Raw genomic sequence first — 25117 nt, 5'->3', positions numbered from 1 at the left:
AGCTACAAAACGTACGGTCGGCTGCTAAGTATAATAATTTCCCTGTCACCGCGTGTCACTTTATACAGCATCTACCAGGCAGGGTAGTTTGGCGGAAAGAACGCAACAGCTTACGGCCGTCAGCTGCCTCTTCCTTACGGGTATCATAATTATCCTAATCTCCGCACCAACGTCGTGCAAGTACGCATACAGGTATCTGTATCTGAACCATATGTGCCAGCTTAATACACGTGCAGTGGAATTATGATAACCACTGCGTCTTATCAAACGTATTGGTTTTGCAAATGCGCATTACAGCTGACGGAACGACATACTGTAAGTGAAGCACACGAGAACAAGGACAAAAGGAGGATACAACACTTGAAGGAATGAAGAATTAGTAGGCGTACAGCAAACAAGCGATGACGGCGATGCATCGGGTGTTCTGTGACATCGTTTTGCGTACTTACGGTGTTAGGGAGATCAACGGCATAAAAACGTACCTTCAAGCCTCCGCCGCATTCATTATGATAATCAACGCCTAAACAAAATGAGGCACTATTCTTTGCCAAGAGTAGACCTTGTTACAGCAAGTTTATGTAATGACTCGCAGACGAAACCAGCATGCTTTCGAAAATGTTTTACCGCCGTAGTATTCGAACGCCAACGGCCAGGAAACACATCGATTATTGGTATGTATGGGTATCGGTGGTTAATCAAGTACAAAAACCTTTACCCTATGACTGAAAAGCAGCTTCAACAATCAAATTAAAAAAAAAATCAACTGCCTATTTGCCTGAGCTAAAAAAACATTCTTAGACACCTCGATTGTTTATGTCAAAGGTTTGTGTAAAGTAAAAAATTTAGCATGTTCAGCGCCCCTAGCTCAAAAAGAATAATATAAAGTATGCGACCAAATTACAGTAGCTCCACTTGCGCGCTTACGCTGAAACACGCCTTGGTTGATTTTTCGCCCTCTGTGGCCATTTGGTGAACTTGAGAGTGCGCGGGTAGGGTGTAATTCTTGTAGGAAACTCTATGGGTAGGGTGGCTACCTTGTGCAGGGAGTCGTTCTACTAACTCTATGGCGCGGGGCCTGCGCATAGAGGGCCTGCGTCGTGGCCTGCGTTCACGACCGGCGAAAAACGGCCATAATGAATAATGCTCTAAAAAAAAAAAAAGCGCATTTCCGTTTTTTGTTTCAGCAGCGCCATCAGGCGTCGAACCACTGCGGAAGGTACAGTTTAGATTCTCTAACGTTGTTCTTTGATCTATGGCTGGGCTGTTGGGAACAAATCACACTAAAACGCTGGAACAGGTATTGTGGCTAGAGCCATAGTTAGGGTGTATAAAATAACGCTGAAATCGCGCTTATTGCTTCGCCTGCTTAGTACAGCTGCTGCTAATTGTAAGTACTTCCACCTGTCACAGCACTGGTTCCTAAAACTATGCCACTCTTCTGTATTATCAGAACTTTTTCGACCCGGACCCATGCTTTCTGTTAACGCTCAGCGTTCCTCTCAAATTGCGCGCGTTCAATTGTTCGTGTCTTCGTTTACCTACGATAAAAAAAAAAAAAGACCGCGACGTGATTTGGCGTTTAATGTAGCAGTTTGAGCCGCTGCGTTGATTATATGTTTTGTTGAATGTTGATTTTGTTTTACTCACGTTTTGTTTCTCGTATTGCTGACGGAATCAAAATATGTGCAGCCGGCTCCCATATATACATACATGGGAAAAGAAAAAGCGTCTTTCTCAGCAATCACTGCACCAAATTTGATAAGGTTAGTTGCATTCAAAAAAAAAAAAAATGTGCCTCACACTTGCAGGCAGCACAATAGGTAGGCAAATTTGCCAAAAGAAATTTTTGGCGAGTAAAAGAATTCTTTTTGTGCTGATAATTATGCTATAAATGTGCACCAACTAGCCCACCAAAACACTCTTGTGAACACAGTACTAGTCTTTCTCATCAGAACACTTAACTTAGTGCATTCATTCCATAAAATGGCCATCAGCCATATTGCACTGAATGTATCTCTTTTTGGCGTGTCACATTGGGCTCGCTCAGTGATTTGGAGGGTGACCATGAAATACAAGTAACTCCTCTTGCCTAGGAGGCGAGTTTAAAGAGACACTATAAGACTATATTATGTTGGGCTAGATCGACTGAGTGTTAGTCTAGAAGTATACTATTGTTTTCTTTGTGCCAATATATCACTTTGTTGTGTAGAAATTTGCCACCAAAGGACCCATTGCTGCTCCTCAGTTTGAATGACCTGTGCTAGGGAGTTGACGTCATTTCTGCCTGACCTCCCTCCATGTCACTGTTATGTCTTTTAGAAACTCTTTCTTTAGCTCTATATAGGAAGAGCACTACTAGGTGGCTGCAGATGGTTCGCTTTGCGTTCAGGATACTAGATACAGTCACTTGAACCTCTGTAGCCAGAGCAGGCGAGGGTGGTCTCCATGTGCGGTTCCAAACAGCGAACAATGGTGCTCACAGTAGCGGGACATAGCAGCCCACCCTCTATGAATCGGAAGTGGTGATGTCCATAGTCCACAAGAAGTTGATTATGGAGGCATGGAATAGGTACCATAGTCCGTGGTAGGCGATTGATTGATGCGTGTAGTTTTATGGCGCAAGGGCCAGATATGGCCAAAGAGCGCCATACACGTGGTGATCGGTTTTCGATGAATTGTTCGTGAAATGGAGAAATGTACTTCGACTGGTGGATGTGGCATGGCTGCAAATCGGCCTAAAATCAGTCGCTCTAGATTGCGTAAAATATAAAGTATTAAAACAATGACAATGACCATAGATGTGAACTATGGCACTGTCTTGTTACGCGCGGATGATGTAACAGAACATGTAGTGAACGCAGCACTGATGCTTCAACAGAGCCCTTGAATGCAAGGGCCTGGAGACACGTGCAATGCTGAATGTAACGAGCGCAGCAGCAGCAGCCTCTGGTAAGAAGCTGTACTACGTAACATTTGGTCGGATAATGTGCAGTGTAAGAATGTCATGTAAATCATTTAAAACTGATTTGGTGTCGAATAATGCGTTCATGCTGAGAAATTGGGCTGGATGTAATGGAATATGGTGTTGATACGCTAAGGGAAAGTGCTTTTTCCTCTCGCATTCTGTTTCCCTACATTCCACAAGGACATGGATTACCATCAGTCTTTTACCACGTCTACCACATGTAGGAGGTTCATCACCAATCAGCAAGAAATTGTGTGTACTGTATGTGTGTCCAATTCTTAGTCGACAGAATGCAACATCGGTTTCTTGTAATTTTATTATAGATGGGGAGGTGCTTAAATGTGGCCTGATTAAGTGAAGTTTATTCGAGGTTTGGGAGTCCCACAAGCGTTGCCAATAATCTTCTAATTTCTTGCGAATAAAAGGTCTCAAATCTATGGTGGGAACAGCTATAGAAGAGTTTATATCTTTTCGTGCTGTGGATGTGGCGATTTTGTCAGCGAGCACATTACCCTCGATGCCTCTGTGCCCTGGCACCCAGCATATAATGACACGTTGATTACATGCATAAACAGTGCACAAGAGTGTATAAAGATTATTAATTACTGGATTCTTGTGCTTTTTTAGCGATCCTAATGCCTTAACAACGCTCAGAGAGTCAGTATATATAATTCACTTCTTTAGTTTTAATTGTTTTATGTGTTTCACAGCGGATAATACTGCATAGGTTTCAGCCGCAAAGATACTTGTTTGCGATGCAGAATGCCAGAGTCCGAAAAGGACAGACCAATTGCTGCATAAGAAACACCGGCTTGTGATTTAGATGCATCACTGTAAAACTCTGGGCAGCAGTACTTCGACCGAAGCTCAAGAAAGTGCATTCGAATGTGCATCTCTGGAGTACGCTTACTGACTTCAATAAATGACATGTCACATACCACAAGCTGCCACTGCCACGGCGGTGACAGCTTCACTGGAAGCATTAGATGGTGTTCTGCAAGTGGGACACACATTTCTTCACCAAGATTCCTTACACGGAGCGAGAAGGGCTGCCTGGCTGTAGGCCGATTATTAAGAAGTGTGGCACAGGACACATAGTTTACAGTTGTGTAACAAGGATGTTCAGGAATCGAGTTTACTTTGATTCGAGTTTACTTTCAGAGGATATGTGAAGCCGGAATATGACCTCTCTAGACGGAGGGACCACTTGTTTGATTCTGCATAGAAACTTTCTACAGGGCTTGTTCTGAAAGCACCAGTCGCTAGGCGGATACCTAGGTGGTGCACAGGGTCTAGGATCTTTAGCGCGTTCAGCGTTGCAGAATGCTAGATTATAGCATCATAGCCAAGACGAGAATGGACAAGGCTCCTGTACAAGTTCAGGAGACATTTTCGATCACTTCCCCATGTTTTGCGAGACAGAATTTTTAAAATATTCATCGTCTTCAAACATTTGGCCTTCAGATATTTGAGTTGGGGGATGAAAGTAAGCTTAGAGTCTAGAATGATTCCGAAGAATTTGTGTTCATTGCTCACAGATAGTTGCTTTCGGTTGATGGTGAGTTTTGGGACTAGTGTTATGCCTCTTTTGTTTGAAAAGAGTATACACATACTTTGGGGAAATTTATTTGAAAACCATTTGCATTCTCCCATTTAGATCATTTGTTTAATGTTAGCTGCATCTGTCGTTCACAGATCGCAATGTTACACGATTTTAAACCTATCTGTATGTCATCGACATACTCAAAATAAAACATTGCGCGGGGTGTGACTGTATACAGGGAGTTCATCTTTACAGTAAACAGTGTGCAACTAAGCACACCCCCTTGCAGCACCCTAGTCTCCTGGGTGAATGTTCTAGATAAAGTATTGCCCACTCTCACACGAAACGTGCAGTTGGATAAGTAGCTTTTCACTGTGTTTAACATATCTCCTTTGAACCCCATCGTGGAAAGATCTCGCAAAATTCCGAAGCGCCATGTTGTATCGTATGCTTTCTCTAAATCTAGAAATACCGAAAATAAAAGCTGCTCATATATTAACGCATCTCTGATGTTCGCCTCGATGCGAACGAGGTGGTGTATTGTCGATCTACCTTCTCGAAACCCATACTAGAAGGGGTCTAGTCTTTTGCTATTTTCTAGAAAAGAGATTAAGTGCCGGTTTATAATTTTTTCATACAGCTTGCACAGACAGCTTGTTAGTGCTATTAGCCTGTAGCTGCTGGCTAAGGACGGGTCTTTGCATTGTTTAAGTATCGGGAAGACTGTGGATTCTTTCCACGAGGACGGAATATACCCAGCCACCCACATGGCATTGAAAAGTGATAGGAGCATTTTCAGTGCTTCAGGGTGTAGGTATCCAATCATTTGGATGGACGGAAGGTAGGAGCATCCCCTCTGAAATGGAGTGATGGCAGTTGCCACCATGCTCAGCTTTTTATTTTTGTTTACCTTTGTTGTGTGTTATTAGTATTCGCAATTTTCTTTAATTACGTCTTCCTACCCTTTTAACCTTCTATCACCTCTTTGCTTTTCAGCCACCAATCCTCCAATCTCCTTTTGCTAATTTCCACTGCATATTTATTTACATGACTATTGTTATCTCTCAACTCTAGGGCCTCAGGAAGCGTGACTGTGCCCGCATCGACATCGGGATGGATACCATCACATTTTAGTATGAGGTGTTCTATTGTTTCTACATATTTACCACGCACAGTACATGTGTCTTCTTCTTCGTTAAATTTCTTTTTTATAGCTCCGCGTTCTAAGACATCCTTACCTAGCTTCAAAGGGTAGGGCTTTACCTCTTGAGTTATCATAAAATGCTTCCTTCCTGATCTGCTGTTTCCAGTATCGATATAGTTCCACACTATGCTTCTTTTCCATTGAATTTATCCAATTTTTACCTTCGGCATTTTTAACCTGTTGTTTAATGCTCTGTCTTTCTTTGTTCTCGTGTCTGGCATACTTACTGGTTAGCTTCCTAGTTCTTTTCCACCATTGTGAGTCAACGCTCTTTCTGTATAGGTATTTAAATACCTCAGCTACCCACCTGTTATCATCCAATTTCCTTAGGTGTTTTTCATATAGGATTTTACTCTGAGCTTCCCGTGCTTCGAATGATGCCCAGCCCATATCCCCCTGTACTGCTTCGTTTGTGGTTTTCCTGTGGGCACCTAGTGCTAATCTTCCCACAGCTCTCTAATTTACTTCTAGCCTCGACTGAACCTCTGCCCTTAAACGCAGGACCGCATTCCCGAAAGTAAGCCCCGGTACCATTAATCCCTTCCAAATACCTCTCTGTACCTCATACCTGTTGTACCCCCACAATGCCCTATGCTTCATTATCCCGGCATCTCTTCGCCCTTTTGCTATGAGAGACTGTTTGTGCTTTTCCGTGTACCTCTGCCCTTTGTTTATCCATACCCCGAGATATGTGTATTCGGCCACTTGGGGTATTTCATGGCCTTGTATTGTAAGCTCCTGATCAGTTGTATCATTGAAAAACATCCCACTGGACTTAGCTGAACTAAAACTGAAGCCTGAACTGTGTCCTTCGTCTCCACAGTAATTAACCAGAGTTTGCAAATCTTCCTGGCTCCCTGCTAACAGTACAATGTCGTTTGCATACATTAAACCCGGTAGTCATTGCTCAACATCCTTTCCACCTAATCTGTACAACAGATTATACCCTAGATTGCTTCGTTGTAACATTTTTTCCATCATGAACAGCAGCAGTGATAGAGGACAACCTTGCCTTAATCCTTTGTGTACCTCGACGGTTGTCGTACTCTTAATTCCTTCCCATGTTATTTCAACATTAATTTCTCGATATATTTCCTGTAGAAAATCAATTACCTCATGACTGATACCTTCATCTTTTAATATGCTCCACAGGAGTTCCCTGTTCACGTTGTCATGTGCACCGCTTATGTCCAGGAAGGCTAAATACAGAGGTCTATTTTCCGCCTTAGCTATTTCTATGCACTGGGTAAGCTCGAACAGGCTATCATCTGAGCGCCTACCACTTCTGAACCCGTTCTGAAGTTCTCGGAGTATTGTATTACTTTCTACCCATGACTGCATTTTTAATTTCACCGCCTGCATCGCCAGCCTATATATAACTGATGTTATCGTAATTGTCGGAAGGATATTATGTTGTTCGTATCACCTTTCCCTTTATAAATCAAATTGATTTTACTCTGTTTCCAGCTGTACGGAATTTGCTTATTTGTTATGACTGCCTCCAATGCTTTTATCAGCGATTCCTTGCTTCTTGGGCCAAGTTCATTAATTAACTTGATTGAAATTTCGTCTATCCCTGCGGACGTGCATTTTGGAACATTTACTTCTGCCTTTTTCCAGTTTAGATTGGTCAATCCTAAGCTGTTTTCTATTATGCTATCCTGTGTTGCCCCCTCATGTGGGGTGATTACCCTATCGTCTTTCCTAAATGACTCTGCTATAACTGAACCAATGTAGTTCACAGCGTCATCTCCCTCTAAACAATTTCCCTTGGCATCGTGAATCTGTTCCTGCTTTCTGTGATTCGCTTTACCCAGCCAGCTTATATGGTTCCAGAATTTTCTTTACCCCCCCTTTAGTTGCATCGCGAACTTCAGCCAGCCAGTGATCAGAATACTGCTTTATTTTAGCCTGGACGAGGACCTGCACTTGTTGTTTCTTTTGTCGATAAGATTCCCATTTTCGGCCTATTTCCTCTTCAGATAACTGCGCCCTCTTTGCTTCGCTGTGTTCCCGTGATGCCAGCCGTCGTTGTTCGATGGCCTCTCTAATTTCCTTATTCCACCAACTTCGTGGCTTCCTCTTTCCTCTCCAGCAGTGTAATCCTTTTACTTATTTTATTTTTGTACTAATGAGTAGTTCTAACTGATTATAATCCCATCTTTCCATGGGATGTTTCTCTATTGCTTCCTCTATGCCGGCAGGTATTTGCGCTATTTGTTCGTCATTTAATTTTCCGTACTATGGGCATGACTTGCTGTTGAATTCGTACCCCATAATTACCCATCTCTTCATTAAAGATCATACCGTAATTCCAGATTTATCTGCACTAAGCCTAAGGCCCAGATGTGTGACTGTGTTACCACGCATATTCACTAGTCTCTCTAGATCTTTGACATTGTCCACTAGTAGCACTATGTCGTCTGCATACATCAGTCCAGGGACCTTCTGTTGCACCCTTTGGCTCTCATATATGCAAAATAAATCAAGCCCTAATTTACTGTTGTTTAGTTATCTTTCTATGCCCTTAACATAAAGGATCAACAACAATGGAGACAGAGGACATCCTCACTTCAGTCCTTGGTGAATTAATGGTGAATTAATGAATTAATTAAAGGCGCCTGAATTTAAGGTGCACGAGGTGCATTCAAAGGCCCTGATATGTCACCTGTCGCTGTAACGATTGATTTACTAAGCAAAAACAAAAATCTCTCACCCCGCCAGTAATTAGACAGTTATGCCCAGAACTACATTCCGCTGCGCAAAGTTATTGCCTGTGTATGCCTCGTACCTTCGGCAGTGCTGCAAAGGACTTGTGAGATGGAGTATAGGTATGTGCCACTGGGGGAACGTGCCACTCTACTATGACAAAAAAGATCATTTAAATTTCTCCAATGCTGGGCAAAATAGAACCCACGTCACAAGGTTTCCTCAAGGACAGCAACGCAACTTTTTAGCAGGCTGCACCACAAATACACTGAGTATGTGCCACTGAGTGTGTGGCAAGCCAGGGAACAATTTTCAGCATTCGCAGGCACCGGCACGACATGCTTCTCGTCTTGAAGGTCACACGCAAACTTCTCGGCAGTGCCACTAGGTGCTGCAACGTGACCAGAAAGAAGCATGAGAGAGGAGCCCAGTCGCCGCAGGAAGTGTTTGTCAGTGTGGCACGCCATGCATTTGGAAGGCCGTGCGCAGACTCCCTGGTGGCACTGCTAGATGGCACCGAGTGTTATTAGGAAAGCGCAAAAGCGGAATCCCACTGCAGCACACGCCTCATACATAACTAGTTTTGACAGTGGCAGTATGTTGTGTTTCTATATTGATTCAATGCTAAATGCATTGCCGTCAACAGTCATCGTGAGATTGGTTCTGCCAACACTTTCTCTGTCTTATAAGGAACATAGTTTTTTGAAGGGTACCTGCATGTACAGTTGACAGTTGGGATGATTTTGTATCTTCACTTTTCTTTCTTTCTTTCTTTGATTCCTGTAGTTGTCTTTAGCTGGTTTTTCTGCTTACTCTATTTTTGTTTACCAGCATAAATATTGTGCATGTAACAATAATCCTCATCTCTATAGCACTCGTGTTTGTTTACTGCTTTGCACTATACATCTTCGCAACAACAGTGGATTACCAGCGAGCCCACTGCTACTCTTCTAATCGCATAGGTATGCATACTAAAAGCATTCCATGCCTTTCACAAAGTATGTTTAAGGGTTCTTTTGATGGCTTCAAACAGGCAATGCAAGTTACTGTTTAAAGCACGGTACACTAGCACATTCATCCCGCGGCGTGGCCATCAGTCATGGCGTGCTGAAGCTGCCAGCTTTAGTTCGATCACTGAAGCTAAGCGGCATTGGACTCTGTCAGTGCTTGGGAGGGAGGCCACACGCTACACCGAATGCGAGGGCACTAATCTCAGGCGTTCACTTTCGGTGACGTGATCGCTTTCATGAGATTGTGCGTGACTTGGCTTAAGACACATCGCCATATACAGCCCACACCATTTCTAGCCCTGCGCCAAAGTTTCTATGTTTGCATAGTGGCAGGAATACTGTCAGACACTTAGATGCTTCTTTTGCCAGGTTGCTCAAAATCTTGCGAAGGTGGTCGTACCCTTGAAAGTGGTTGTTTGAGAATACAGCCCGTGATGGCTCCTCTGCCCTGTGAGGCAAGCAGAAGTTTAACTTTGAACTTACCATGTCTAACTTTTTTTTCCGGTGGCCTGACACAGATGGCAGCTGAAAAGCCCCCCAGTATGCCAAGTGGCAACGATGACCTGGCGTTACGGCTGCTGCGGACCAATACGTGGAGCTGCTATTATGGGCTGCCCCTGTGGGAATTCAGTCTTGCCAAACTCAAGGCGATAATGCAAGGCTTGTTGTCAGACCTTCCAGACAGGTAGGACCCACCAGCTCGACACCGTGCACAGTAGTAAAATATGAAAGCAGCACTTTCGCCTGCTGTGCACAGAATTTCACCACGTATCAGTGGTAGCAATGGCTTCAGCATGATTCAGAAAATCTAATTAGACCAACCTTATATTGCTCTGTGTCTAACGTAGAATAGTTGCTAGACTTTGACTTTGACACCCAGCAACGCACTATTCTGAGTGCCAACTATTTTGTGTGAACTGTGGAGAATTTAGCAAAATATGGAAGTGACTTTTCACATTATTTTCCTGAAAATCAAGGAAAGGAAATGTGCGTAAAGTTAGAACCAACTGAGATAAACTGAAATAAACCTCATATTCAAAATAAGCAATGACCATATGTCTGCATCTTCACAGCACAATATCTCAGGATAATAAAGATTTAAAAAATATTTACCTTAGCCTTTTGCGGTCACATGCAGTTACCCAATTGGTGGTAATTGCAGTCAAGGGCCATTTTATGCATTTATACGCCACGCAGAAAACTTTGTAGGTAAATGCACACATGTTAAGTTACATTTCAGAAAATTTACTTATTCCTGAGGCTTTAGATAGTACTTCAACACTGTACATGTGGTAGCACTCAAAGCACTCTCTTGGTGGAGGAAAATTCGCACTGCAGGCCTGTAGGGCCCTCGCAGTCGCTTTCTTCTAAACTGCTCCCATCCGAGGATGTTTGCGGACTGTCTGAAGGTGAAATATATTCATCCAGGGCACTAAAATTATCTTCTGAGTTAATGAAATTAAGTGAATTTTGTCCATAAAACGCTGCCATCCTGTCGGCGCTTCACGGTAAAGATCTTTTCAAGCGTGAGAGAAGGAAGAAAAGTGCTGCCCTCGTCGGGAGACATTGCAAACTTCACTTACTACTTGAAGAAGCTCACAACCTCGCACTACTAATCCAAAACTGTCTGTTACATGCTCTAGTTTCCACAATGTTGTGTGGTGTTTCTGTGAAACTGGTGAACGTGAGCATGCGCTCATCAGGCACTAGTCGACATCTGACCAGAACGGATACTTTCGCACATTGGATGGGGCCCGACACATCACTGCAGCGAGTTAAAAGCAGTTACAACTGTATACACCGTTTTTTCATGGGCGCCACCATATTTCTACGCAGTGGCGCTATCTATGGACATTCGGCATGCTGGCTTGGGCGAGCGCTCCGTTTTGCATGGCAGGTATACGTTCGGAGATAGTTTCTGGTGTTTCTTTTCGCGCTCGCGCGGTATATTTAGCATGACGTGAGTCTTCTACGCGCTTAACGATTCTGTGAGACGTACGGAAGTGGTTTAAGTCGGTATGGCCGGTTTTCTGCTGGCATAGAGGCGGACGGAGCATGCAGCGCGATGTGTGCGCGCATGTATGTGAGCCTACAATCAGCCTCAGAGATAAATTGTGTATTTCTGAATGTTCCATTCACTAATGTGACCTTATTGCAGTATTATCTTCTAGTTCTGAGCTGCGGTTTAGGAGAAATGAAACATATGCGACAACAATAACAGTGTGGGTACCGAACTGCAACGATAGGAGCTGTGCGGTTATCCTTTGACAAGTGTTCAAACTGTTTGCTGCAGGTTACGTTGCGTGACTACTTAGTTCAATGGATGAGGTTTTCACCCTTCAATAAAATAGTTTTGGCTAGTAATAGCAGCATACCTGACCGTTTTAGAACTGCGCGAGCATCCCAAGCAGTTGTAGCTATAAGGTGCTGGATTACAGATATAGTGCATGGTCCAACAATACGGCATCAGCGGTTATATGTCTAAAAACGTTGTGCCGCGTGACTATGCGAGGTCGTATTGCGGCAGTTAGCCCACTTTCTCTTGCTTTTTCGGGAAAGAGGATGATAATCGAATTCTTTTTTCGGTTGTGTTCGTTCCGTTCTCTACGATGCACTCACATGTATAATGGAAATTTTGTCCTCAAAGATAGCCATCGCATTCTTTTTATGCGATCCCGCTCATATATTATGGCTGTATACAGGCCAAAAAGGCAATGCCGAAGCATGCAGCTTATATATGTATCATGCTGGTTCACCAACCGCAGTGATCGCCGTGTTGAGCAGTGTCATCGGCCTCATGCAGGAAGGATAACGTAGACATAGTAATTTTAAGCCTACTAGACTTGAAATGCGCGAGAACGATGCCGGTGCATCACAAATATTTGATAGCGCCTGCCGCTTAGATGTTTCGTGGTTGCCTTAGGTTGGCCGTGCACGAGCATGCGCTCTTATGTTTTACTCCCTACGCCAAGCGACCAGACAGTCAGCTGATATATCATTTAATGCTGGTAATACAGAGAAACCAGTTTTCTTTGTTGAATTAAAACCAATATAAGCAAAATAGTTCACAACACATACACACACCGTGTCTGATAATGCGCGTACACCGCGGCTGGTTATGTGTGTCACATTTTTCCACCACCAAGACATATTTCCACGTACTGTAGCTACCAATGCACCGAAAGGCTTCCCTGACGACCCTATATGAACTGGTATTGCGTAAATTTCACATAGTGCGATCTAAAACATTCCGAAATCGTTCCGCAACATGGGACAGCAATACTTTCAAGCAGTGCCGTGCCCAGTCGCCCAAGCCAGAGAGGAGGAAAGGCTCGCCGTGCGCCTTATCCTCTTCGCCCGATGAAAAGGTCCACGTACAGGCCTGATGAGCAAAACCACTGTAAAGTTTTCTCAAGAAAGAATGGCGCAAACGAATAGGGACAAGAATGAAAACATGGACAAGCGCAGTCCGTGTTTTCCGTAAAGCTATACAGTTTTCTACCAAGATGGAAACGTCGTAACACTGTTTAAGCTGTGGGGTTACGCTATGCGTGCGGCTAGGGTTGAAGGCAAGCTCCACATCTAGCCACACACAGTCGTTCCGTAGTAGTCCCCAACCCGTAGTGTGGGTTAATCGCAGCCATGTTGGGTTTGGACGATAAGGCAACCAGCGGCATCTGCTCAAACAATGTTTGCTCCCGCGAGCAATACAGAACGCCTGCAGAGGGGAGGTCCATTGTGTAAAAATGTGATGAATAGGCTTGCCCCGTTGCACGTTATGTCTGGCAATGAGGTCACTCACAAGTTGTGGAAGGTATCCGTAAGGTTCACATGAGGCCCTTGCTCAGGTCCAAGGTCAGGAAGCCAAAGAGAGAGAGAAATAACTTTACTGAATTGGGGAAAGGGGGACGGGTTCAGGAGCTTGATGGGTGGGGCCCCAAGTCCAGGGCTCCACTGGCTTCTGCCGCCAGCCGAATGTGACCTTGAAGAGCCTTCTGCACCTTTGGGTCTGAGCTGGTGAGTTGTGCCTCTCATTGCTGCAGTGTGTTAGATTATACCTAGCTAAGTAGGTATTTAAACTTGGCGGTTTATTTTGGCATTCCCACGAGATGTGGTGCAAAGACGGTGGCGAGTTGCTACACGGACAGGCACGCCCATATTAGTTGGGAAAATTTTGCTTAATCTTACTAAATTCTCCGTCGGGAACGCTTTATGTTTTTTACTTTGGCAAGCGGAATGTCTTCCTCATGAGTCGATTCAGAATCAGGTTTTATTGAGCTATAAGCTTAATCCATAAATGAAGATACAGAAGCAACTCCCAAAGCACAAGAGCCTAAAAGGATGTCGGGTCAGGTGGTACATAAAACAATAACATTATTCAGCAGCAGAGTAAGAAAGTAAACGTCAAGAAGGAAAAAAAAACGAAATACTACATGAAATAATGAATCATAGAAAATAACTTTGCTAAGACAAAAAATAATACAATGTGATACCAGTACAACAAGAATGATAGTACTGTATAAAATGATATAGCCTATTGTGCACAGGAATATTGCGGAACTGAACAAACAAGATTACAGAATATGAGTAACTACTACTAGAATGCACCTAGCACAATGAACAATTGAAAATATATATCTTTGGGGATCCTATTCCCTTTCCCACGAGTCTGGGAGAAGGGGAGTGCATATAGCGAGAGCAACGGGGCAACCGGGAGGAGGCGTAGTGCAAATTTCCTGCTCGGACCCTCCGGCTCTTGACGCGTCCACAACGTGAAATCCCGTCGACGTGAGTGCGTGGAAGGAAATGGCCACACATGCTCCCCATAAAGCACATTTCATAGTTCCAATTTGTTTGTTGTTTGTTTATTTCTTCAAAGCTGTCTTGTTGAGGCAGGTGTAGAAGCTCCGTGGGCACAATCGAAACAAGCGTTTCTTGTTTCCAGCAAAGGGCGCAAGCCACGTCTTCTGTTACGGCCGTGCAACGTGCTCGGTGGCCATGAGAGGCAGGGCGAGGAGGCAGTCTTCTGCGTGGCAAGTGCGGGCGCCCGGAAGCCTCACACTGCAGGGCTGGTGCACAGCGGGGAGAAGATCTCGCTGGTGTTCCTAGCGGGGTCAGTGAATGCACGAAGTCTCATGGCCTATGAGCTGGGAAACAGCTTTGGAGTCGCCCTACGTGCTCTACAGCTGGCCCCATGGCACCTGTCCATGGTCGCAGTGTGGGGCCTCTCCTTCCTCGAGCCTGAGGACCCCTCAATGTGCTGCCTGGAACTGAACATGGACGGCGTCACTATGGGCTTCAGGTGCGCAGACAGTGACTTGAAATGCGTTTTTTTTTTTTTAGGGGGAGGGGGGGGGCAAGTTGGTGCAGTTTTATCCCTACAGGCAGCAAAGCAAAGCAAACAAAAAAAACAGAGACAACACACATCTGGCCCTTGTCTTCTCGTCTGCTTTTTCTTTGCTGCCTAAAGCCATTGCCAAGCAACTACAGTGCAGAAACCAACAAAGGACTAATGACAGAGGACAGACACTGGCATAACTGACCTTCAGCTAAAGGTTCATTCTCAGTTTCACAGATGAATATGTACAAATATGGCCTGTTCTGCCTTTATAGGCTGTGATTTCCATTGCTGTTCCTTTGTTGTCTATGTGTCTGCGAGTGGCACCCATCTGTTCATGAATTTTCATAAACTTTTTTCATATATATGAGGTGTGACACAAAAAAAACAAGACTAAGTGTGTAGCTTGAAAAAGGAGTGGAGTTGGCAACAACTGTTTTGCTGACGTCATCCCACACACCTCCTCTATTCATGTGGCCAGTTTCGATGGAACTGATCATGCTACTTGGAAGTGCTGTGTCATTGAGTGAATGCGTGCACCTGCATTCTGCCGGAAAAATGTCTGATGTAAAAACCGAACAGCGAATCAACATCAAGGTTCTTGTGAAATGTAAGAAATCAGCCACGGGAACACTTCAAATGTTAACCGAGGCTTATGGAGATGAAACTTTGTCTCGTGCACGTGTGTTTGAATGGCATAACCGGTTTTCAGGGGGAAGGGACAGTGTAGAAGATTATGAACGTGCTGGGCACCCAAGGTCAGCGATTACAGACCAAAACATTGCCAAAGTTTGTGGTGTGATCCGTGGTGACCGAAGATTAAGTGTTCGTGCAGTGGTGCAGTTGGTTAACTTGGATAGGGAAGCTGTTCGGCGCATTTTAACGGACGAATTACACATGAGGAAGATTTGTGCAAAGGTTGCGCAAAAGTTCTGTCCGATGACCAAAAACAATGCCGTAAAGACGTGTGTGTGGACATGTTAGAACGCATTGCAAACAAGCCAAATTTGTTGGAATCTGTGGTAACATGTGATGAGACATGGATTTTTACCTATGACCCAGAACGTAAGCGCCAGTCAATGCAGTGGAAGTCTCCAGGATCCTCAAGACCCAAAAAAGCACGCATGTCAAAATAAAAATTCAAGCCAATGTTAATTGTCTTCTTCGACATTAACAGAATTGTAATGATTGAATGGGTTCCCAGTGGTCAGACTTAATCAACACTACTACATAGAAGTACTAAAACGACTTGGGGAAAAAAAGGTCACAGTTGTGGAGTAATAGACGGCTGTTGCACCAGGACAATGCACCCGCTCACACGGCCCTATCTGTCAAGCAGTTTCTGACCTGCCAAAACATTACTGTGACGGGGCATCCTCCTTATTCACTAGATTTGGCTCCATGCGAGTTTTTTTTATTTCCTAAAGGTAAATCTTGCTTAAAGGGAACCCATTTTACCTCAGTTGAAGAGGTTCAGGCAAAAAACGGAGAATCCCCTGAAGGGCCTTCCAAAAACCTCGTTCCAGAACTGTTACCAGCAATAGCAGCACCGTATGCAGAAATGTGTGAATGCTCAAGGGGTCTACCTTGAAGGTGATAATGTCATAGAGAACTGATTCTGTAAGTACAGTAGTTTATTGGACCAGTCTCATTTTTTTTTCACACCTCGTATCTGTGGAACTGAACATAAAACCTTTGGTTAGAAGATAGTGCTTGTGTCTATCCCACATCATTCGTCCTTCATTGGTTTTAGCGCTGTAGTTGCTTGAATATGCATCACTAACTAGCCCCTTCTTATTCCCTGTCGTAGCCATTGATGTTCACTTAACTTGATTGCAGTGCCTGGTGCATTTTGCTGCACATTCTTCAGACAGCGTGAGGAAGGTATGCGTAAGAGAATGGACTTATGCAAGAAGTACACAAGAACAGATGTATAAGAGAACGGCACTTGTGTGCGATCTGCTCTCTTGTGTGTCTCCCTCGCAGTGTTTGATGAAGGTACGTACTAATCAGTAAAAATTTCCATGGGGAAAGTAGCAGACGTTGATGAACAACACTGGCTGAAAGAGGGAAGCCTTAGCACAAAGGCAATATTTTGACAAAGGTAGTCGCCATCATCATGGCGAAGACAAATCGCTCTGTCACCCGGACTGACGTTTCACTCATTTTCCCACTGTTTTCATTTTTATTTCACTCCTTTACACTGGTGTCACACAGACACTTTTGATCACGAGAGAGTCCAATGGGGGTTGAATTTCACAGTCTTGGTTGGCTTCTTTGTGCAAGCTGCGAAAGGAAACCATTCGCAATTGAGAAACCGATCCCTATTGGGATTGATCATGGTCAAAAGTGACCCAGTGTGACTGGGCTATTAGACATCAATGAAGAATAGACTTAAATTTTACTTACAACTCTCTCTTCCTGAATCCTTGAGAGAATGCTCGGATAACACTCGGATTGCAGCAGGCAGAACTTGGCACACTTTAAAACTTCCAGTCAAACCCATGTGATGGCGGGGATCCTTGTGATCTGTTGTGGAGCAAGGGGTCTGAACAGCCAGTAGAAAATGCGAACCTGCTTCGAGTTTACTAGTGGAAGAATCTTCTCGCACGTGCACCAAGAAGCTTGTTTCAGATTGAATAGAGGAACCCACCTTTACGTATGAGCGGCAATACCCTACTTGCTCGATTCCAATGTGCACTTTCTTTTTTTCAGGAAAAATTTACTATAAGATGGCATCTTTCACTACAAACCAAAACTGCATTGACATTTGAAAATTCTGTTGTTCACTCCAATCCACACGTCACTGCTGCTGCTAATGCTGGTGTAGCTTTGTGCCTGCTCTGTAAGTTTGTTAGGATTCCATGCAGGGCCACAACCAGGAATTACTTTCAGGAGGGGCTTTGCGGTAAGAACGGTGGCCATGTTGAAAGATTTCTGTTCGCCTATTTTCATATGTGGATCAAACAAATCACTGACATATTGATAGTATAAACACATAATGACATATGTGGAAGTCATGCTGGAAAGTATATTAGCCACAGTGATCATTTCGGGGGGCATCAGTACCCCTGGGTCTGTGGCCTGCAAGCAGGGAGGGGGCATTGCGCTACATGGTTGGAGCCGAACAACACGTGATCGCCATGTAACAGAGCTTGGTAGGTTTTACTGCTCCCACTCTACTGGCAGAGCTACGGCAGGGCAACCGAACAAGTGCACATTGATTAAAAGATACCGGGAACCAAACATTCTGAGCCAATACGCCGAGTCCGGGAGGTCACGTCATGGGCCAGCACTGTGAAGGAAAAAGCGAAGAGAATGGCTTCACAGAGAGTTCGCTTGGCAAGGCTGGCCGCATGACATAATGCTCACTCCTATAGGTAGTTTATGTTCTTCCTTCATGTCTGCAAGGCTTTTAAGAAATCCAGTATCCCTACTGCCACAGGCGGCACTGAATATGGGATGCTGTGGGCTGTTCCTAGCGATGAGGAGGCCTCCAAGAGCTATAGTGAATGACGCCCACTTCAATGTAGCTGGGATACAGTAAATTTACCTTTTTCCAAGCCTTAGCAAATCTCCATTGCACTGTCTCTCTTACTACGAAAAAAAAAATGGTAAATGACAATCAGAGTCATTACTTGTTATAATTTTCGGCCATGAAAATTGGATGCATGTCATAATTGAGCAAATCAAGTAGTTTCCAAGAGTGTTTGTGAAGATACGAGAAAGTTTCCAACATGCGGTGTGACATGCATTTTTGTGCCATCACGAGACTGCTGCGGTGCTGCCATCAAGTTTGCTGCCAAAAGCAAAAAGGCACAGCACTATGCTGGCATGAATTTTCTAGCAAAGCCATATTAACAGATGTGTTTTCAAAGGTTACCTGACAAAGGTTGCTGTTCAAAGTGGCAAGTAGTGAAGGCACACCTGCAAATTTTTAACGCCTTATCATAACTTGCCTGATTGTTCTAGCTTTTTACAATTTTCATAATCACACGAATAGCGTTAACATTTTTTATTTGCATTTAATGCAGGGCAAAACTGATTTAGGAAGAATGCAACTGCAGTCATCGATCAATATTTCAGAGCCTACTTTTATCAACCCAGTCGACTATTTGAACTTGCCCACAGCATAGCTAGCCACCCAGCTCATAGTCACAGCGCACAATGGCAACTGAGATATCTGCTACCATTTCATAAATATTTCATTAATAAACTCTGTGAATATTTTCATGTGTCTGGGGCGCAGATCACACTAGCTGTGACTCTAGAGAGTGCCTATTCGCAGCACTCTTGTTTTGAACAAAGCCCGATTTTTTTTTAATAACTAGTCATTAGGTTGAGTCATACAAGAAGCTTTAATATTTTTCATGACATCTTAGTACTTTTCGGCTTCAAATGTAGTAGTATTTTTCAAATTTTTAGGCTAACAGGCCTGCGAAGGAAAAGTTATGTCGGTGGCATAGCCGTGCACTCTTCTTTCTTTTTCTTCTCCACCGTGTCCCTTTGTTAACAAGCACGGGGCTTGCTTGCAATCGATGCTCGTCTCACAGACAGTGACGTCTCGTTATTCTATGGTGCTCCCGCAGTGCGGAAGTGCTTGGCCAGCTGTCGCCACCCTCAAGGAGCGTCACGGTGGAGGACGGGACGAATTTCCTGCTCGCCCTCTGCAAGCACTTGTCGAAGCACGTGCTGCCCCATCGCTACGAGGAGTTTCCCCTGCGCAGCGTGTGCTTCCTCAACCTGTTTTTGTTGGACCACGAGGGGACAATGCAGGTGCACAAGACCACGGTGGTGACCGGGCTCTTTAAGTACCTCCTGTCCATCGCAGAACGAGCAGTCTTGGGCGACCCACTCCCCGACCTCAAGGAAGAGTGATGGTGATGGAGCACCTCGTCGAGACAGGAGAGAGCGTGGGTGTATAAAGTTTGCAGTATGAGAGTTCTTTGTGAATGGGGAGGGGGGGCAGGCAATTGGTGCATATAGACTGCAACTGGGACTGGCTAGCACAAAAGCACCAGCACGGTTTTAATCTGCTTCTTTTCCCTTCTGCGTGTGTCCGTTTGCTTGCTGCCATTGTGTCCGCCATCTTCCAACAGGCCCAGCCAACGATTTTACCAGACTTCCGGTCACTCAATCTGCCATGAAACAATGCCATTGCATGAATTTGGCAGTACGTGACATGCAATAAGTGTGTTTAATCGGCCTTTGGTACATGCTCAGCTTTAAAGGAGTGCACAAGAAACTTTGTGGAAACACGTAAATGCGCAAGCATGTATTGTTGCCTGGCATGTCTGTTTCACTGACTACTCCCACAATTGCAGAACTGCGTTGTTGACGGTTCTGCAAGTAGCCAATAGGACAATGCCCAGGAATATTTAAATGACAAACGAAAAGATATAAACAGCACTTACACCGGTGTCAAACACCACCGTGCCAGTTCTCAAAAGGTAATACCGTCATGGCTTCAACATCTTGGACGAAAAGCTGACTTCCTCAGCTAAAAATAATATTCATGGCAGAGCTCCAGCCCCGCCAGGCTGCGGCTCTCTTGGCTGTCTTCCGTTTTTCATCTCGCAGGCATTCAGAACTTCCAGTTCAGTCCGACATCCTTCCTTCATTGTCGTGAAGTCACCAAGCAACCCAAATGGGGTGCCATGCTTTTTGGTATTCCAAATGTCATCCTTGCAATTATCATCGAAGATGCATGCACTTCTGGCATTGGCAGTGAGCTGTGGCATTTGCATCAGCTCTTTCACAGCTTGATGTGATGTTCTATAGTATGCAAGACCTACGTGGTGTCCTTGTGGGAAGGAACGGAAGAGCCTTTTAGGTGTTCATAAGGGTTTCCTTGGGAGTTTTTAAAGATGCATTTTCCACCGTTTCGCTTTTACGAGGTGTGTGTATTACAAGGCAACAGAATATTGAACTTACTTCTGCCATCTTGCATGCCTATTCTTTTATGTCATCATCATCAAACCTTTACACCTCCCCCCCCACCCCTTCTCCATGCAGAGTTGCAGGCTAGAGCAGCCTAGCTGAAGCCAACCTCTGTGCCATCTTTCAAATAAATCCTCCCTCTCGCTGCACATAATGTATTCTTGTTACCTGGACTTGTTTGCTCATGTGGTGTCATTCTCACAATCATTGTACTCTTGGCGCTTATGTGTTCTACCACCGAAGCCAAAAATTTATGTGGCATGGGCTTTGCAAAGAAAATTTTGTGGCCAACTCCACTGGTCTCGCATAGAACAGTAGTCTGCTCCTCCAAATTGCTAACTGTGCCCTTAGGACTGGCAAACGTTAAAACTTTTTTGTCAGATTGTGCATTTTTTGCAACTTTCAGTGCCAGTTACACATGCGCACAGCCCCTTACATCCTGTCTCTTGATCTCATTCGAAAGACCTGTTGTACTGTAGTATAGCAATTCTAGTCATACCATAATTCTCTATTTAACTGAATCATGTCATTCATGTTTTAGTATGAATCCAAGCTATTTTTATGTATTGACTTGTCACTGTTTTGCACACAAATAAAATTGCTTTTTAATTGTTGTATTTTTTTTCTATGTTCTCGTCATTTATTAAAGGGATGTGTTTTCAACTCTGCTTGAAATGTAATCTACAGCATCTTGAAAAATTAAACACCACACATTTTACTTAAATTTTTGTGTGAGGAATGTAAATACAACTTGCAAATATGCTTTAAGCTCCATCGCAGAGACTGTGCTTGCGAAGTGGTAATCACAAAGTGTATATATAATTAACTAAAGGTGACTAGTTCTTGGTTTTGCATTTATGATGTACAATCTTAATGGAAGCTTAACAAGACAGCCATGTCCCAAGGCAAGTTCACTTCATTTGACTCTTTTCTACAAGGCCAGTGCGCCAAGGTATGTTCATACCGCAATTTGTTGCTTAGTGCAGCTAACTTGGCATTCCATGTAGGTCTGGGAGATTGATCAGTCGATCGTCAGGTTAATTGATTCACAGGCTAAAAGCAATAACTATTTTTTAAGTTGCAATTAATTGATTGAAGGCACAAGCAGACTAATATGATTACCACACGTCACATTTTTGGACCGCATTTGGGCCTGATTAGGATCCAAGTGATTGACTGTGATTGGCTCCCTACCACAGGTTGGATAAGTGAGCCATACTGTGGTTGAAAATTCACCATGGAACATCCGTATTAGAAAAATGCCGGCGCCAAGTTCCTGCTTCACTTGCTGAACAGCGAACCATGGAACTGCAAAGATGTGCATATTTTGTTTAATATTGATACGTGCATATTGAGAGTTTCTTGTGGACGATGCATGCGGGCGCCCCGACGAAGATGAACGCTCGCTAACTCTCGAGCTGTCGGCTGAACTGGCCAGCGCTGCAGTTATCCTTTGTAAATATACTTTGTGCGTAACATTTTGGTGGAGGGTGCCGTTCCTCGTCCTCGCCATGGAGCTCCGCAGCGGCCGCACCGTCCTGCTAAATTTGTGCCATGGCTCCCAGTGACAACTCCTCGTCTCCTACTCCTGCAACCCCGATAACAACATACGTTACGGTTACCAATCCCCGCGATCCTGGCATATTCTCCGGCCAAGATAATGTTGACGTTGAGGACTGGCTCAACCTGTATGAGCGTGTTAGCCAAATAACCGCTGGGACCCTACCCTTATGCTAGCCAATGACCTATTCTACTTGGGCGGAACTCCTCGTGTCGGGTTCCGGACACACGAGGACGAGATCGCTAGCTGGGATGCTTTCAATGAGGAGCTCTGCGACCTCTTTGGCAATCCCAGCGGTCGGCAGCTGGCTGCTAGAAAAGAGCTTGCTACCCGAGTTCAGTCTTCTACTGAATCGTATGTCTCATACATACAAGACGTGCTCACTCTTTGCCGGAAAGTTGACGAGAAAATGGCCAAGGTTGACAACGTCGGCCACCTACTCAAAGGGATCGCAGACGACGCATTCAACTTGTTGATCGTCAACAATGTGTCCATCATCGACGTCATTGTCAAAGAATGCCGCCGCATCATTCCACAGTTCTTCCGGCTACCTAACACGGCTGCGACGTCGCCTTGCATCGACCTTACCACTTCGCCACCCTTAAGTGAGCACGTCGCACATTGTTTGCCGCGAGCTCGAGGCTACAAGTCCAGCGCCGTTCCATCCACGCCCACTTGAACCCACCATTGACCAACCAGCCCCAGCGATCTCTCCCATATGAAAAAAAAAAAAGTGCTTACTGCGGTATTGTTCTTGCTTAAATTTTGCCGAGAGTTTGCATTTTGGAGTCGACATCGTTCAATGTAACACTTGGCACAGTTAGTTGCCTGGCTTATAAGAAGAAAAAGAATTCACCGACTATTATGATACTCCCTAAAGCAAAATTTGAGCGCAGCTCTATGCGTGTTTTCATTCTGCGATATATTGGCTGGTGCAGACAACCTGTCTCGTGCAGCACGTTGCAAACGTAACGAAGTGCGGCGCGACCGCCTCGCTAATCTGGAGATAGAGGCATAGCATGGGTGACGTGATGGCACGTTTCACAGCAGCCACCGTAGACCGACCTTCCAGGCAATGCACGCTACTCTTGTGCCATCTCGCAGCCATCGTTGCCACACTACACTTTTCTTCTCACGCTTTCATCATACCCTCCCCCGCTTTCCTCGTCACATCTTTCATCCCCCACTGTGCTTCGTGTTCACTCTTTCACCCTTCGCTGAGCTCGTTCACTTGGTTATGTCGATGTTCGCCGCAGGAATAGGCTCCTAAGCGCTGCGCCCTAAAATGCAAAGTTGACTTAGTTTATGGGAGTGCAAGCAGCTCCCAAGACGGTGCTAGCATAAGATTGTCTCGCCATCTTTCAGCAGGTGCAGAAAAGGTGCCATTCACAGAGGGGTTGCCGCGTGCTATCCGCTCCTCCAGAACATGCGGCAACCCTCCCTGAACGGCTGCTTTCTGTAGCTGCTGAAAGATGGCGACGCAAGTTTATGCTAGCACCGTCTTGGGAGCTGCTTGCCACTCCCATAAACTAAGTCAACTTTCCATTTTGTTTCTTTAAAAGCCAGACAACTGTGCCAAGTGCTGCGTTGAATGATGTTGACTCCAAGATTATCTTTCTGTGAAATATGAACAGGAACAATGCAGTAATAAGCGCAACATCTTGTTTCAAAGATTTTGATCGAAATATGCACGTCCCGCTATAGACCAAGCAACAATGTTACACCTAAAACAGCACCTGTGGGAAAGTCCCGATTATTAAAGGGACCCTACAACGCTGTTTTCGTGTCACCATATTTACTGTAGATTCATTCTCAACATGTCGTAGAACACTGAACTACCATATAAATCACGAGCATTGTCTGGAGGTTTATTATATGTTTCACTTGGAGATTCAACACCTACAACAGAGGTTGAGATTGCTCTAGTTTAAATGAAAATAACATTGATGGTACTGTCAAAAGTCCTCTTTTATGTTGAAAGATGTTACATTGATGTGTCTGCTGGGTATTGTTTACATGGTTCGGATATTAGTATGGGGCTGAAATGTGCGATGAAGACATTACGAACATTAAATTTTGTACTTTGACATGAATGTGTGCGAACAGCTTACCACATTTTTATTGGCAGAACATACATAGAACATATAGTTCCAATAACCTTGCTGAGTAAAACGAAAATTCGCGAGACTGCCCAGCATATCGGGGCCTTTTGCAGGTTGGTTGCTATGTTGAATATTGCGCCTTCAGTGCCGTTGTCAGATGGCAGGAGGACTTGGCACACATACGTCCATATATATATAAATATTTATGCACGTTAAAAATTTAGCTGATATTGTTCAAACGATGTACACCAATAAATATTTCTACCAATTGGTGCGTGAATGATATACATGTACATTCATAATACCTTATCTGGTAGCCTAAGAATCATGTAGATGGTACACCCTATAAACAGCCACGTTTCTTTCTTATAAAAATGGCATGTATGGGAGACGTAGCATGTATGTGACTTCGAGACATTCATGTTTGGATCAATTATAGACATTGAAGAGACATTCGTGGTTCACAGGGAAAAAAAGAACATAAAACCCAACTTATTTATTGGTCAGACAAAATTCAGAGTACAAGCAAAATTAGTTACCCTCCACTCGAACTTTCACGGCATTAAGGTGCGAATTTCACTTTCCCAGGACATCATGTGGTGCCACACAGTAGCAGCAGGCCTCATTTCTGGAGGAAAAGCTGGGAAAGAAAAGTGGCAACCGCAAAGGCGCCGCCATGTTGCTACCCCTCATTTTTGTACTGTTGAAAAGAATGTATGCATTGAAACTGTGTAATATTTATTCC

The 25117-nt window shown here is 44.3% G+C and overlaps 1 protein-coding gene across 1 annotated transcript; it reads left to right on the top strand.

The window, feature by feature from the left end:
* The first annotated feature begins 1259 nt into the window (after positions 1 to 1259).
* Positions 1260 to 21326, top strand: LOC135908424 (uncharacterized). Its single transcript, XM_065440200.1, has 4 exons — positions 1260 to 1297; positions 9950 to 10116; positions 14377 to 14733; positions 19359 to 21326. The coding sequence occupies exons 2-4, from the start codon at positions 9950 to 9952 to the stop codon at positions 19645 to 19647; spliced, it is 813 nt and encodes a 270-aa protein (XP_065296272.1). The 5' UTR covers positions 1260 to 1297; the 3' UTR covers positions 19648 to 21326.
* The last annotated feature ends 3791 nt before the right edge of the window (positions 21327 to 25117 follow it).

The sequence above is a fragment of the Dermacentor albipictus genome, unplaced genomic scaffold, assembly GCF_038994185.2.
Source record: "Dermacentor albipictus isolate Rhodes 1998 colony unplaced genomic scaffold, USDA_Dalb.pri_finalv2 scaffold_134, whole genome shotgun sequence".
NCBI classification, from domain to species: domain Eukaryota; kingdom Metazoa; phylum Arthropoda; class Arachnida; order Ixodida; family Ixodidae; genus Dermacentor; species Dermacentor albipictus.
Note: the sequence above shows the minus strand (reverse complement) of the source record. Positions and strands in the feature narration are given on the sequence as shown.